The 13,228-nt window shown below is 43.4% G+C and overlaps 1 protein-coding gene across 2 annotated transcripts in view; it reads right to left on the bottom strand.

The window, feature by feature from the left end:
* The window catches only part of mboat1 (membrane bound O-acyltransferase domain containing 1), a 97,248-nt gene that overhangs the window by 57,179 nt on the left and 26,841 nt on the right, over nucleotides 1-13,228 (bottom strand). For both annotated transcript variants that reach the window (XM_068001639.1, XM_068001638.1), the window contains exon 4: nucleotides 6,698-6,793. In XM_068001639.1, the coding sequence (XP_067857740.1) occupies nucleotides 6,698-6,793 (96 nt within the window). The remainder of the gene's footprint in view (nucleotides 1-6,697; nucleotides 6,794-13,228) is intronic.

The following is a 13,228-nucleotide window of genomic DNA, read 5'->3' as shown; positions in this document are numbered from 1 at the left end:
AAAGCCACTTAAGGAGATATCAGGACAGGTGACCAAAAGCTTGGTCAAAGGGCTAGGTTCTAAGGAGAGTCTTAAAAGGAGGAGAGAGAGGTGGAGAGACTGAGAAGTTTAGGGAGGGAATTCCAGAGCTTAGGACCGATGCAGCTGAAAGCACGGCCATCAGTGGTGGAGCGATTAAAATTAGGTTTGCATAAGAGGCAAGAATTGGAGGAGCACAGAGATCTCGGAGGGTTGTTGGGTTAGAGGAGGTTACAAAGAAAGGGAGAGGCAAGGCCATGGAGGGATTTGAAAACAAGGGTGAGAATTTTAAAATCGAGGCGTTCCTGGACCGGGAGCTAAAGTAAGTCAGCGAGCACAGGGGCAATGGGTGAACAGGATTCGGTGTGAGTCAGGATACCGGCAGCAGAGTTTTGGATGAGCTCAAGTTCATCGTCCTCACTGTTTACTACATTTCTGAGTTTCGTGCCATCTGCCAACATTGAAATTATGCCCTGTATACTCAAGTACAGGTCATTAATATATGTCAAAAAGAGCAGTGGTCCTAATACTGACCCCGGGGGCACACCACTGTATACTTCCCTCCAGGGTAAAAAATAATCCAGCATGATTGACAGGGGAATTGCCCAATCATCTACAGCTGGAGCACATTTCCACTGTTTTGCTGAAGTTTCATTCAAATATTAAAGCAGCAGTTTTCTTGCCTAGTTGCAGTGTGCTACTTAAATATTCTGCAGTCACATTTACTCATGAGACTGTTAAAGTTAATACAGCCCTACCACCAGCATCTATACACAAGTAGGTTCTAAAAGTAAAGATTAATGCTGGGTAATAATGAAATTCATTGAATGCTCAGTTATCTCACGGCCAACATGCTACAATACACAGCACACCAAGACTTAATGCAAATGATACAGCAACTATGAGAAGGATGAACAACTCACCACAAGAATCCACTGAGCATAAAGAAAAAGAAAAAACAGATCAACAGGGGAATGGAAAAAATACAGCAAGACAGACGCAAAAACAGAAAGCCCAATGATTGAAATGAAGTGTAAAAATAACCACGGAGTCATCTTTAAAATGGCAAGTGACGTTCACAGGTCAGCACACACTGCAACACCCATCCCTCACTAGATGTTACAATGTTGCAGGTTTTTTTAATATAATATTCATGTGAAATAACCAAAAACTTAAGTGAAGCAGATGCAGGAGCTGCTTGGCAGCTTCAGAAGATGGGGCATTGGACCAGGAATTACCACCCGGATTTGGAATCCCAGTATTGGCAGTGGGATTCATAATAGAACTTCCCCAAAAAGGAGGCAGCGCTAGTTCTCCTTTAGGGAAGGAGAAAGGTTAGGAAATGAGCCTAGAAAATTCCTTCCTTCTTCACTCGAGCGTGGCTCCTGGCAAATCAGCCGTTGCACTAACTGGGCTGGCTGCAGGATGAACCCGCTTTAGTAAGAGGGTGGGAGCAGAGGGAACTGGGATTGGGGGTAATATTCTGGCATGGGTGGAGGATTGGTTATCAAACAGGAAGCAGAGAGTTGGGATAAATGGTTCATTTTCGGACTGGCAACCAGTAACCAGTGGTGTTCCACAGGCGTCGGTGCTGGGTCCCCAACTCTTTACAATCTATATTAACGATTTGGAGGAGGGGACCGAGTGCAACATATCAAAATTTGCAGATGATACAAAGATGGGAGGGAAAGTAGAGAGTGAGGAGGACATAAAAAACCTGCAAGGGGATATAGACAGGCTGGGTGAGTGGGCGGAGATTTGGCAGATGCAATATAATATTGGAAAATGTGAGGTTATGCACTTTGGCAGGAAAAATCAGAGAGCAAGTTATTTTCTTAATGGCGAGAGACTGGAAAGTACTGCAGTACAAAGGGATCTGGGGGTCCTAGTGCAAGAAAATCAAAAAGTTGGTATGCAGGTGCAGCAGGTGATCAAGAAAGCCAACGGAATGTTGGCTTTTATTGCTAGGGGGATAGAATATAAAAACAAGGAGGTATTGCTGCAGTTATATAAGGTATTGGTGAGACCGCACCTGGAATACTGCATACAGTTTTGGTGTCCATACTTAAGAAAAGACATACTTGCTCTCGAGGCAGTACAAAGAAGGTTCACTCGGTTAATCCCGGGGATGAGGGGGTGGACATATGAGGAGAGGTTGAGTAGATTGGGACTCTACTCATTGGAGTTCAGAAGAATGAGAGGCGATCTTATTGAAACATATAAGATTGTGAAGGGTCTTGATCGGGTGGATGCAGTAAGGATGTTCCCAAAGATGGGTGAAACTAGAACTAGGGGGCATAATCTTAGAATAAGGGGCTGCTCTTTCAAAACTGAGATGAGGAGAAACTTCTTCACTCAGAGGGTGGTAGGTCTGTGGAATTTGCTGCCCCAGGAAGCTGTGGAAGCTACATCATTAGATAAATTTAAAACAGAAATAGACAGTTTCCTAGAAGTAAAGGGAATTAGGGGTTATGGGGAGCGGGCAGGAAATTGGACATGAAGCTGAGTTCGGATCGGTCAATGCCCTGTGGGTGGCGGAGAGGGCCCAGGGGCTATGTGGCCGGGTCCTGCTCCGACTTCTTGTGTTCTTTAGATTTGTGGTTGGGATCAGATCAGCCATGATCTTATTGAATGGCGGAGCAGGCTCGAGGGGCCGATTGGCCTACTCCTGCTCCAATTTCTTATGTTCTTATGTTCTTAACTACATTATCCAGGAACCTGCCCATGTCTTGGATAAATGATAGGTTACACAATGGAATTACATGGTCTCACTCCTATCCTGTGTGTGCCACTCCTTGAAAATATAGTTCAAAAAAATCTGTGCAATTTTGTTCATTAAAGGCACACACAAACATTTCTGTTCATTAAAAAAAGAAAGCATAACAGAAATGGATTATTCAAAGGTCGGTGCTCATTTTCACCATTATATTCCCTTTCGTCCATATAGCAGCATTTAAAAGGTTAGCAACCAATGAACATCACTGTTATATTCAGCTGACATTAAATGAGCATTTTGGATGAAACCAATGCCCAATCAAAACTAATTCATAACCACTTAAGAAGAACAAATCTCCAATTGTTAACTATCATCACTGAGAACAATGGACTTGGGAGAGATTACATTCAATAAATAAACTCAGCTCCCAAACAAAAAGTACTGTAACTTTAGTACAGGTGCCACAGAGAGAATATTGTCACACCTGTGTCAAAGGCACTTCAGTTCCCACATCAGTTCAGTTGGTATATGCACCAAGTGTGGAACTGAGTCATTTTTTTTTGGTCCATTCTCTGGATCTGGGCATCGCTGGAAAGGCCCCCATTCATTGCCTATTCCTCGTTGCCATGTGAAGGTGGCGGTGGGCCTTCTCCTTGAACCACTGGTAGCGGTTTTGATACAACTGAGTGGCTTGCTAGGCCACTTCAGAGGGCAGTTAAGAGTCAACCACATTGTTGCAGGACTGGAGTCGCGTACAAGCCAGGCCGGGTAAGGACAGCAGGCTTCCTTCCCTAAGCGGACGTTAGTGAACCAGTTGAGTTTTTAATGACAATTCAACAGCTTCATGGTCACTTTTACCAATTTATTCATTTCCAGAATTTTTAAACTGAATTCAAATTCTCAAACTGCCAAAGTGGGATTCACAAAGGTCCCAGATTGGATTTGTGGTCTTCGCAGAGTTAGTTGATCTCAGGCAGGAGAGCAGAACACTGCACCAACTGGCCCCAGTGCCACAGGGCTAGGGGGAAGATCTAAATATGTTTATTAAAAAAAAAGAAAATCAGCCAGGGTCCCAACTCCTATTCGCTGACCAGTGATTCCAGCTGGAAAGTGCATGCGTAAGGACGCTGAGTATGGGTTTGGATGCAATGCATCGCACAGCCAAATGGCCTGCTAGCACTCACCAACTTGGTTCACACATGAAGAACAGCCACTGGGCTGAGGTAATTGGGAATGGCTGGCACGGACATAAACTATCCCCCAGCGCAAATTAGTGCCGTCCAGGAAAACATGGGAAATATTTGGCTGGGCGAGGGGGAAGCCAATTTCAGTACATGCAGTGTTACCTCAACCCAATTGAAGTAACCAAGACTACCCTTAAGAGGTAGTATTATGTAATTTTAATTCTAGATTAGGTTACCTACAATGGTGCAAAATTAATGGTATTACTCACTTTTAATTCTGCACTAGGATACCTACAATGGTGCAAAACATGCCTTTTATTTTCTTGTTCCATAAAGTAGTACAAATATCCCATTAGACATTGTTAAACCAGCAGAAAATTTACTGGCATCGCAGCAAACTGGAGAGTAATGCAGGATAACAGCACTAAATGCATGCACCACAAGTGTTCTCTAAACTGGTACCTCTCCCTGCGTGTTTTCTGAAGACAGAATAGCATCCAACTTACATGACACAGGTATGAAAGCCCTTTCGAAGAGGGGCTCTTCAGGGGTATGCTTAGAGCTCAATATCAATTTAGCGCCAGTATAAAGCTGAACGATAACCGGAATGCGCACATCACATGATATCACTGACCGCTCACACTCGTTAAAGTTGAGATGAGTAAACAGGAAAATGTTAAACTATAATTTATTTATTACAGATACAGTTGAGGTAGAAGATCAGCCATGATCTTACTGAATGGCAGAGCAGGCTTGAGCGGCCATATGGCCTACTCCTGCTCCTATTTCTTATATTTGTGATTGAGCCAAACGTTGCAGCCCAATCTGAGATCCTAGGACAGTATAACGTCAAGTGGCCTAAATCCTGAACATTTTTGACAGAGCCACTGTTTCATAAGCTATTAGTTAAATATATTCAAGTTTTCATCCTACAAAAATAGAGGTAATGCTTAAGTTATATGTCATACTACGTATTTTTTTAATGTTAGGTCAACCTTCCTCACCTCTCTCCATTGTTCAGCATCTATTCACTTATCTGTTTTTCCCTTACTCTCTCTCCCTCCCCACCCCCAGTAAAAACCCTTTCTTTGTTAAAGGCACTATATAAATGTATACAAAAAAATCCTCTTAAAATCAAACAGGAAAGAATTAGCAAAGTAACTATTTGCAAGATTGTTACAAACCATTCTAATGAGATTTCCCTATGGATTAGAATCCTGCTGACAGCGGTTATAATCCAGTTGACCAACGCAGATAAAAATTAGGTCAATTTATAGGACTATGGAGGTGCAGTGAACTAGCGTGTTGACATCTTGCAGCACAGAGCAGTAGACCAGTCATTTTGTTCCTCACAGGGCAAGTTCTCATTCTCAGCTGGAGCTGTTCAGAATTAGAGAATCAAAGGGGTTTGAAGAGAGTACCTAATGGAGGCTAGGAAGTTCCTCTAAAGGAAATATTGACCGGCTAGTCAACCCACACTATTCACATACCTTGTGTATAGCCAAAAGTAGCGGGGGTAGAGGCACGAGAACAGATTGCCTCCATTTGAGGGAATGGCATGTTGCATGGGGAAAGAGGATGTGAGCAAGCCAGAAACAGAGGAAGCCCCACTTTGAATTCCCCTGGTGTTAGTTGTCCCAATTAACATTAAAATAAACTTTGAACCTTTGAAAGAACGAATGGGACATTAGAAACAGATACCATGAATCAGTCTCCTTTGTTAATCAACACTCAAACTTTCCCCACACTCAGAAGGGCCTACGACTTGCAGATTTGGTGTTTTGTTGAATTCTTTTAGGCGGAATGGGGTTGGGGGGGGGGGGGGCGGAGAGGGGAGGGGGAATCAAAAGACAAAGAAACCAGATATTTTGTCATTTCGAAATTTCTTACTGGCTGATGAAAATCAAAACAACAGTCGGAAGCTGTGCGGACCTAAAAGGAACAAGAATGGTCTGTTTAACTTTGGGATGACAGAGAATGGGGATCCCTCTGTAATGTAGCTACATCCATAGTAATAGAGCATCTGCATTCAAGCAATTGATGTCAATAGGACAAATATCGACCTAAGAATGCTCCCTTTGTATTACATAAACACTTCGAATAGAAGGTGTTGGAGCTTCAGTTGCTGTGAAATCCACCCAACATTTACATTGAGGTACTGATTCCACAGCACCAGTGATAGCAGAAACAATTGCAAGTGTGCAATTCTTTAAAAGTCACGAATGGAGACTTTTATTTCTGGCCAAAGATCCCCCACAGGCCAGCGGGTGACCTGTAAAAGCAAATGGCACCCGCCACCAACTATTGACATTTGTCATGGCCTCTGGAAGAGCCCAGGAAAACGACCTGAGGTAATTGTCCACTCCACTGCAGCCCTGCTGCCCCTTCACATTATAACACTGCCAGTCACTGATGTCAGGGCCACTGCCCCGGGTAGTGCTGTAATACAAAATCGAGCAAACATCTGTTCTCCTCAGGCTTTGATGACCAGTCACAAGGAAAGCACTCCACAAGGTCAATAGGAAAAACAAAACTCCACAACGACAAATTGGATCACGGGACGTATATCCCACAAAAGAAAATATCGGAGTTTGCTGATATTTAACTTCTTAAAAGTACCTTTTAATTGACTCTAAAACAGAGAGAAAAAGTTAATTTCATGGTGCTGACCCAAGTCAATAATTACAATCCTTACGCCCTCTTAATGTTGCCTTTTAAAAGATTTCCTTTCAATTCAAAAACTTAATTACAACTGAGAAATGTCTGAAAAAGAACTCACCCGGAGAAATCTGTGGCCAACAGTCCATAATTAAAGATATATACTCTGCTAATCTGGCACAATGCGAGATAGCCCATTGCTGCTACAAATGAATACCTAAGAAACAAGAAACATAAATGTACTAAAATTATCACCATATTGGACATGTACAAAGAGAATACTAAAAGCTCCTGCATTTTCTGAAAGAAATGTTCTCAATTTCCTCGCCTCTCTTGCAAGTGTTGGTTCTAGCACACAGTTCCATGGACAGGACGAGCCCTCTGGTACTTCAGCCGTGCCTCAGTTGGTAGAACTCTCGCCTCTGAGTCAGAAAGTTGTGAGTTCAAGTCCCACTCCAGAGACTTGAGCACAAAATCTAGGCTGACACTCCAGTGCAGTATTAAGGGAATGCTGCAATGTCGGAGGTGCCGTCTTTCGGATGAGGCGTTAAACCATGTCTGCTCTCTCAAGTGGATGTAAAAGATCCCGTGGCACCATTTCAAAGAAAAGCAGAGGAGTTCTCCCCAGTGTCCTGACCAATATTTATCCCTCAACCAGATTATCTGGTCACTATCACATTGCTGTTTGTGGGACCTCGCTGTGTTCGAATTGGCTGCCGCGTTGCCTACATTACAACGGTGACGACATTTCAAAAGTACTTAATTGGCTGAAAAGCGCTTTGGGACATCCTGAGGTCGTGAAAGGCGCTATATAAATCCAAGTCTTTCTTTTTCTCATCCAGGTGACCATTCTTCATGTATCCAGACATATAACAAAATGTGCATTTATATAGCACTTTTAACCTAGTAAAATGTCTCAAGGTGCTTCATATGAGCTTTATCAGAAGAAGAAAACTGACACCAAGCCAATGAAGGAGACATTACGATGGGTAACCACAAGCTTGGTCAAAGAGGTAGGTTTTAAGGAGAGTCTTAAAGGAGGAGAGGTGGAGAGGCAGAAAAGTTTAGAGAGGCTCAGGTCTATATGACAGAAGGCACAGCCAATGGTGGGGTGAACGAAGTGGGGATGAAGAAGAGGCCAGAATTGGAGGCGAGTTACACACACTCATTCCAGCGGGTCACCAGCAGCAGAAACTGGTTTGATTTTTCCCTTCCTTAGCTCAGGGATGCTGAGGCCAACATTAGCTCCCTTGCCAACCACTGACCCAGCCAAGACCAGCTGACTCAGCACAAATCAGGGATAGAACCTAGTACCTTCCTGGTCTGTATGGCTTAGTATCACGCTGGGATGGTGCATAAACCACTGAGCCACCAGGATGTTAATAATGTTCATGAAAGTCAGCACATTTTTCTCAGTTTTTACAGCTTCAATATCACTCTGTATTTTACCAACTCTATCACCATCTCCATTGCTAAGGCCAAATATACACCTCACCATACATATTATATACTAGTCAAACACTTGTCTTCCTATGTGCTAGGCCACAAGACCAATTTTGAATTTTTCACATCAAGCAAGGTTAGTGGGTTGGGAAAATGAAACTAATGTGGGGGGGTGGGGGGGGGGGGAGGAAGCAGGGAGGGGAGGGAGAGGAAGGGGAGGAGGGAAAGGATGGCAGAGGAGGAGAGAGAGGCAGTGTGAGGGGAACAGAGGGCGCAAAATTCTTGATCGGTGTCCAGGGGAACTTTTTTAGCCAGTATGTGACAAGCCCAACAAGAGGGGATGCAATTCTAGATTTAATCCTGGGAAATGAAGATGGGCAAGTGGGTGAAGTGACAGTGGGTGACCATATTGGGGATAGTGACCACAATTCAGTTAGTTTTAGCATTATTATGGAAAAGGACAGAGTTAAATCAGGAGTAAACGTTTTAAATTGGGAGAAGGCAAATTTTACAGAACTAAGAGGTGATTTGGCAGAAGTGGACTGGACACAACTACTTGAGGAGAAATCAGTGACAAGCCAGTGGGAGGCATTAAAAAGTGAAATTCTACAGGTACAATGCAGACACATCCCCTCAAAGAAAAAGGGTGGCACTGCCAAATTTAGAGCCCCCTGGTTGTCTAGAAGTATACAGGGCAAGATAAAGCAGAGAAAGAAAGCTTATGACTGTCACAGAAAACTAAATACTGCAGAAAGCCTAGAGGAGTATACAAAGTACAGGGATGACGTAAAAAAGGAAATAAGGAAAGCAAAGAGATGGCATGAAAAAATATTAGCTAGTAAAATTAAAGAAAACCCAAAGATGTTTTATCAGTGCATTAAGAACAAGAAGATAGTTAAGGAAAAGGTGGGACCTATCAGGGATGATAAGGGTAACTTGTGTGTAGAAGCAGAGGATGTGGGTAGGGTTTTTAAATGAATATTTTGTCTCCATATTGACAAAGGAAAGGGATGATCCGGACATAGTAGTTAAAGTGGAGAGGTGTGAAATATTGGATAAGGTAAACATAACGAGAGGAAGTACTCGAGGGACTGGAATCCTTGAAAATTGATAAGTCACCAGGGCCGGATGAATTGTTTCCTAGGCTATTGAAGGAAGCCAGGGAGGAAATAGCGGATGCTCTGAGGATCATTTTCCAATCCTCACTAGATACAGGGGAGGTACCGGAGGATTGGAAGACTGCAAACATAGTATCATTGTTTAAAAAGGGTACGAGGGAAAGGTCAACAATTATAGGCTGGTCAGTCTTACCTCGGTGGTGGGCAAACTATTAGAATCAATACTGAGAGAGAGGATAAACTGTCACTTGGAAAGGCATGGTTTAATCAGGGATAGTCAGCATGGATTTGTTCAGGGAAGGTCATGCCTTACAAATCTGATTAAATTCTTTGAGGAAGTGACAAGGAGGATTGATGAGGGTAGTGCAGTGGATGTTTTCTACATGGACTTTAGTAAGGCATTTGACAAGGTCCCACATGGCAGATTGGTCAGAAAGGTAAAAGCCCATGGGATACAGGGAAATGTGGCGAATTGGATCCAAAATTGGCTCAGTAACAGGAAACAAAGGGTAAAAGTCGATGGATGTCTTTGCGAATGGAAATCCGTTTCCAATAGTGTGCCACACAGCTCAGTGTTGGGTCCCTTGCTATTTATGGTATATATTAATGATTTGAACTTGAATGTAGGGGGCATGATTGGCAAATTTGCAGACGACACAAAAATTGGCCATGTAGTTGATAGTGAAGAGGATAGCTGTAGACTCCAAGATATCAATGGGTTGGTAGAGTGGGCAGAAAAGTGGCAAATGGAGTTCAACCCGGAGAAGTGTGAGGTAATGCGCTTAGGGAGGGCAAACAGTAAAAGGGAATACACAGTAAACGGGAATATATCGAGAGGGGTAGAGGAAGTGAGAGACCTTGGAGTACACGTGCACAGGTCCCTGAAGGTGGCAGTACATGTAGATAAGGTTGTGAAGAAGGCATACAGAATGCTCTCCGTTATTAGCCGAGGTATAGAACACAAAAGCAGGGATGTAATGATGGAACTGTATAAAACGCTGGTAAGGCCACAGCTGGAGTATTGTGCGCAGTTCTGGTCACCACATTACAGGAAGGACGTAATTGCTCTGGAGAGAGTGCAAAGAAGATTTACAAGAATGTTGCCAGGGCTTGAAAATTGCAGCTACGAGGAGAGATTGGATAGGCTGGGGTTGTTTTCCTTGGAGCAGAGGAGGCTGAGGGGAGACTTGATTGAGGTGTACAAAATTATAAGGGGCCCAGATAGAGTGGACAGGAAGTACCTGTTTCCCCTAGCGGAGAGTTCAAGAACTAGAGGACATAGATTTAAACTGATTGGCGGAAGGATTAGAGGGGCCATGAAGAAAAAATTTTTTACCCAGAGGGTGGTGGGTGTATGGAATTTGCTACCCGAATTGGTGGTAGAGGCAGGGACCCTCAACTCTTTTAAAAAGTACCTGGACCTGCACCTAAAGTGCTGTAAGCTGCAGGGCTATGGGCCGGGTGATGGAAGGTGGGATTAGAATGGGCACCTGGTTGTTCTTCGAGCCGGCGTGGACACGATGGGCCGAATGGCCCCCTTCTGTGCTGTACCTTTTCTATGGTTCTATGAGCAGGAAGATGAATGAGGAGGGCAGGAGTGGGGACAAAGGGATGGGAACAAGAGAGTGGAGAGGGGGAGGAGAATAGGGAGGTAGTCAAGGGTCAGAAAATCATCTTGCGCAGGATGCTGCTGATGGAAAAATCAATTCAGCTGGTTGGGGGAAGAGGGCTGCCAAAAGACTGCTAGTGGAGCCGCAGCAGTTCAATCTCCATGGCAATGGATGCTGTCTCAGGTTTCATGTTGCACAGTTACCTGGGGGATGGGAATGGAGAAGGGGGAGGAGGGATGGAGTGAAAAATGGAGATGGAAAGGGGAGGGAATAAGAAGAGGGTAGGGAGAAGGGAAGAGGAGAGATGGGGGATGGGTGACAGTAAGGATGGGAAATGGGGAAAGAGGAGCACAATATAGGGTGCTGTTCAGTGGATAATTGGACCAGGGTATGCAGATGTAATTGAGTCCCCATATTGAAGTCATATTTTTAATATAATCCATTACAAATTTTACAACAGAAACTGCCTATGTAAACATCATGGTGTTATTGTACCCTCCCGCCAGTGGTGGCACTGAAGACATAGTTTTTGCTATTGTAAATTCCTAACAAGAACTGCATGCAAACATGATTTTTAATATATTAACATACCCCAAGATGCAGGACTGCACACACCACTGCAAAGCATCATACCATATACAACAGAAGTGTTCTTTTAAAATATGGAAAGTTAACCCCCGTTCTACATAAATTCATCAAAACAAAAGGAATTAAAATACTCTTGAATGGCTTTCAGGGTTTAAGTTTTTATTTTCAGTTCAAACTTAAGAATGAATTACATGTCAACTGCACACCAATATGGAGGGTAGCTTGGTTATTATTTCAAAAGTACAGCACATGTATTGTACTCGAGGATTTTCAGTAGAGCAAGGCTCCAAGCCTGGAACAAAATTCAGTGACACCACATGACACCCCATTACAGGAAAGTCAATGATATCGTCACCATTAAGCTGTTTATATATATTTTTAAAGCATTGAATGAAGTACTGTTTGAAAGTCCAAATACCAGACAGATGAGAAGTGGGATTTAAATATCTTCCATACTCAAATCAATCAAGAACAAAATTTAAACTTTGGAAACTTTGAACATAACCGATTAAGAGCCCATTGATAACCAGAATGTGAAGAACCACTGTGCAGCAGTAATGTCACCAAGGAATCTTGCGATTAGCCAGAGTTCACAGCAAGGCCTTGAACTGCAGGCTACATTTACAGTCTCACATTTCGGGTCTGTGCTAATACAGTGCCCCAGCTGGAATATTCATCAGCTGTCTAGGTATCGGGGAACCTTGGAAAAACAGCCTCACACCTCATTTAGCTCCTAAGTGACTGGGGGAAGGGGTGCGGACAGCAGCTTCATGTTAAACAATAGACAATAAAGTCTATACCTCTTAATTTGAAGTTGCTTAATTTGAGTTACCTGTTAATTCGATTACAAGCTGTGCAATAACACCTGCCGTTGAAAATTTGTCGCTTAATTCAAATTATTAATTAGCATGAACTCCCCATCCCCCGCCACTGTTGTAATGTAGGAACCTCGTCTTGCTGGAAAAGGCTAATGGATCTGAAGAGTTTGGAAGAGACTCTTGTTTTTGCATCATGGATCAAATAGCATCGCACAATCAAGGCCAGCCCCACACGTAGGGGACAAGTGACATTCTCAAAGAAAGGGACAACAATTGGTGAATGATAAAACAGTTGACATTTTACCTTCTTGCGAGCCTAAAGGCATCATGACTGTTCATGAAAGTGGTGCTTTTTTTTTAAAACAGAAGAACTGTACCCAAGCAGAATGCTGGAGGAGGAACTGCTCAGGTGGAGGAACCGCTCAGCATGACTTAGGGGAAAGAAAGTTACAGGTGATGGGGAAATCTAAAAGCCCTTGATGTTTTCATGGAATTGATCCTCTGGCTATAGCATACAGGAATAACAAAAAGGCATTGATGACCAGTGCTCTGTTTAAGGAGTGGCTGCATCACTTCGAATCATACAGCACAGAAGGAGGCCATTCGGCCCATCGTGCCTGTGCCGGCTCTTTGACAGAGCAATCCAATTAGTCCCATTCCCCTGCTCTTTATCCATAGCCCTGCAAATTTTTCCTTTTCAAGTATTTATCCAATTCCCTTTTTGAAAGTTACCATTGAATCTGCTTTCAACGCCCTTTCAGGCAGTGCATTCGAGATCATAACAACACTTCTGCTCATCTCCCACCCCCCCGCCCCCGGTTCTTTTGCCAATTATCTTAAATCTGTGTCCTCTGGTTACCGACCACATCACATGACTGACTATATTCACATACTTTGACCAAAGTATGGCGTTGCAAGGGAGAAAAGTCACCTAGATGGTTGAGAACTGTGGCACTCGCTAAAGTGCCGATGGTTTAAAAGCACTATCTGTTGCCAACTTTCACTCCATCATCAGAGGAAGCAGCTGCATCTAACACTGTAAAGGATCCCACACAGGCTTCGAAACAGCAAATCT

Source organism: Heptranchias perlo, chromosome 2 (assembly GCF_035084215.1).
Source record: "Heptranchias perlo isolate sHepPer1 chromosome 2, sHepPer1.hap1, whole genome shotgun sequence".
In the NCBI taxonomy this organism is placed as follows: Eukaryota; Metazoa; Chordata; class Chondrichthyes; order Hexanchiformes; family Hexanchidae; genus Heptranchias; species Heptranchias perlo.
This window is presented reverse-complemented; position numbering and strand designations above follow the sequence as displayed.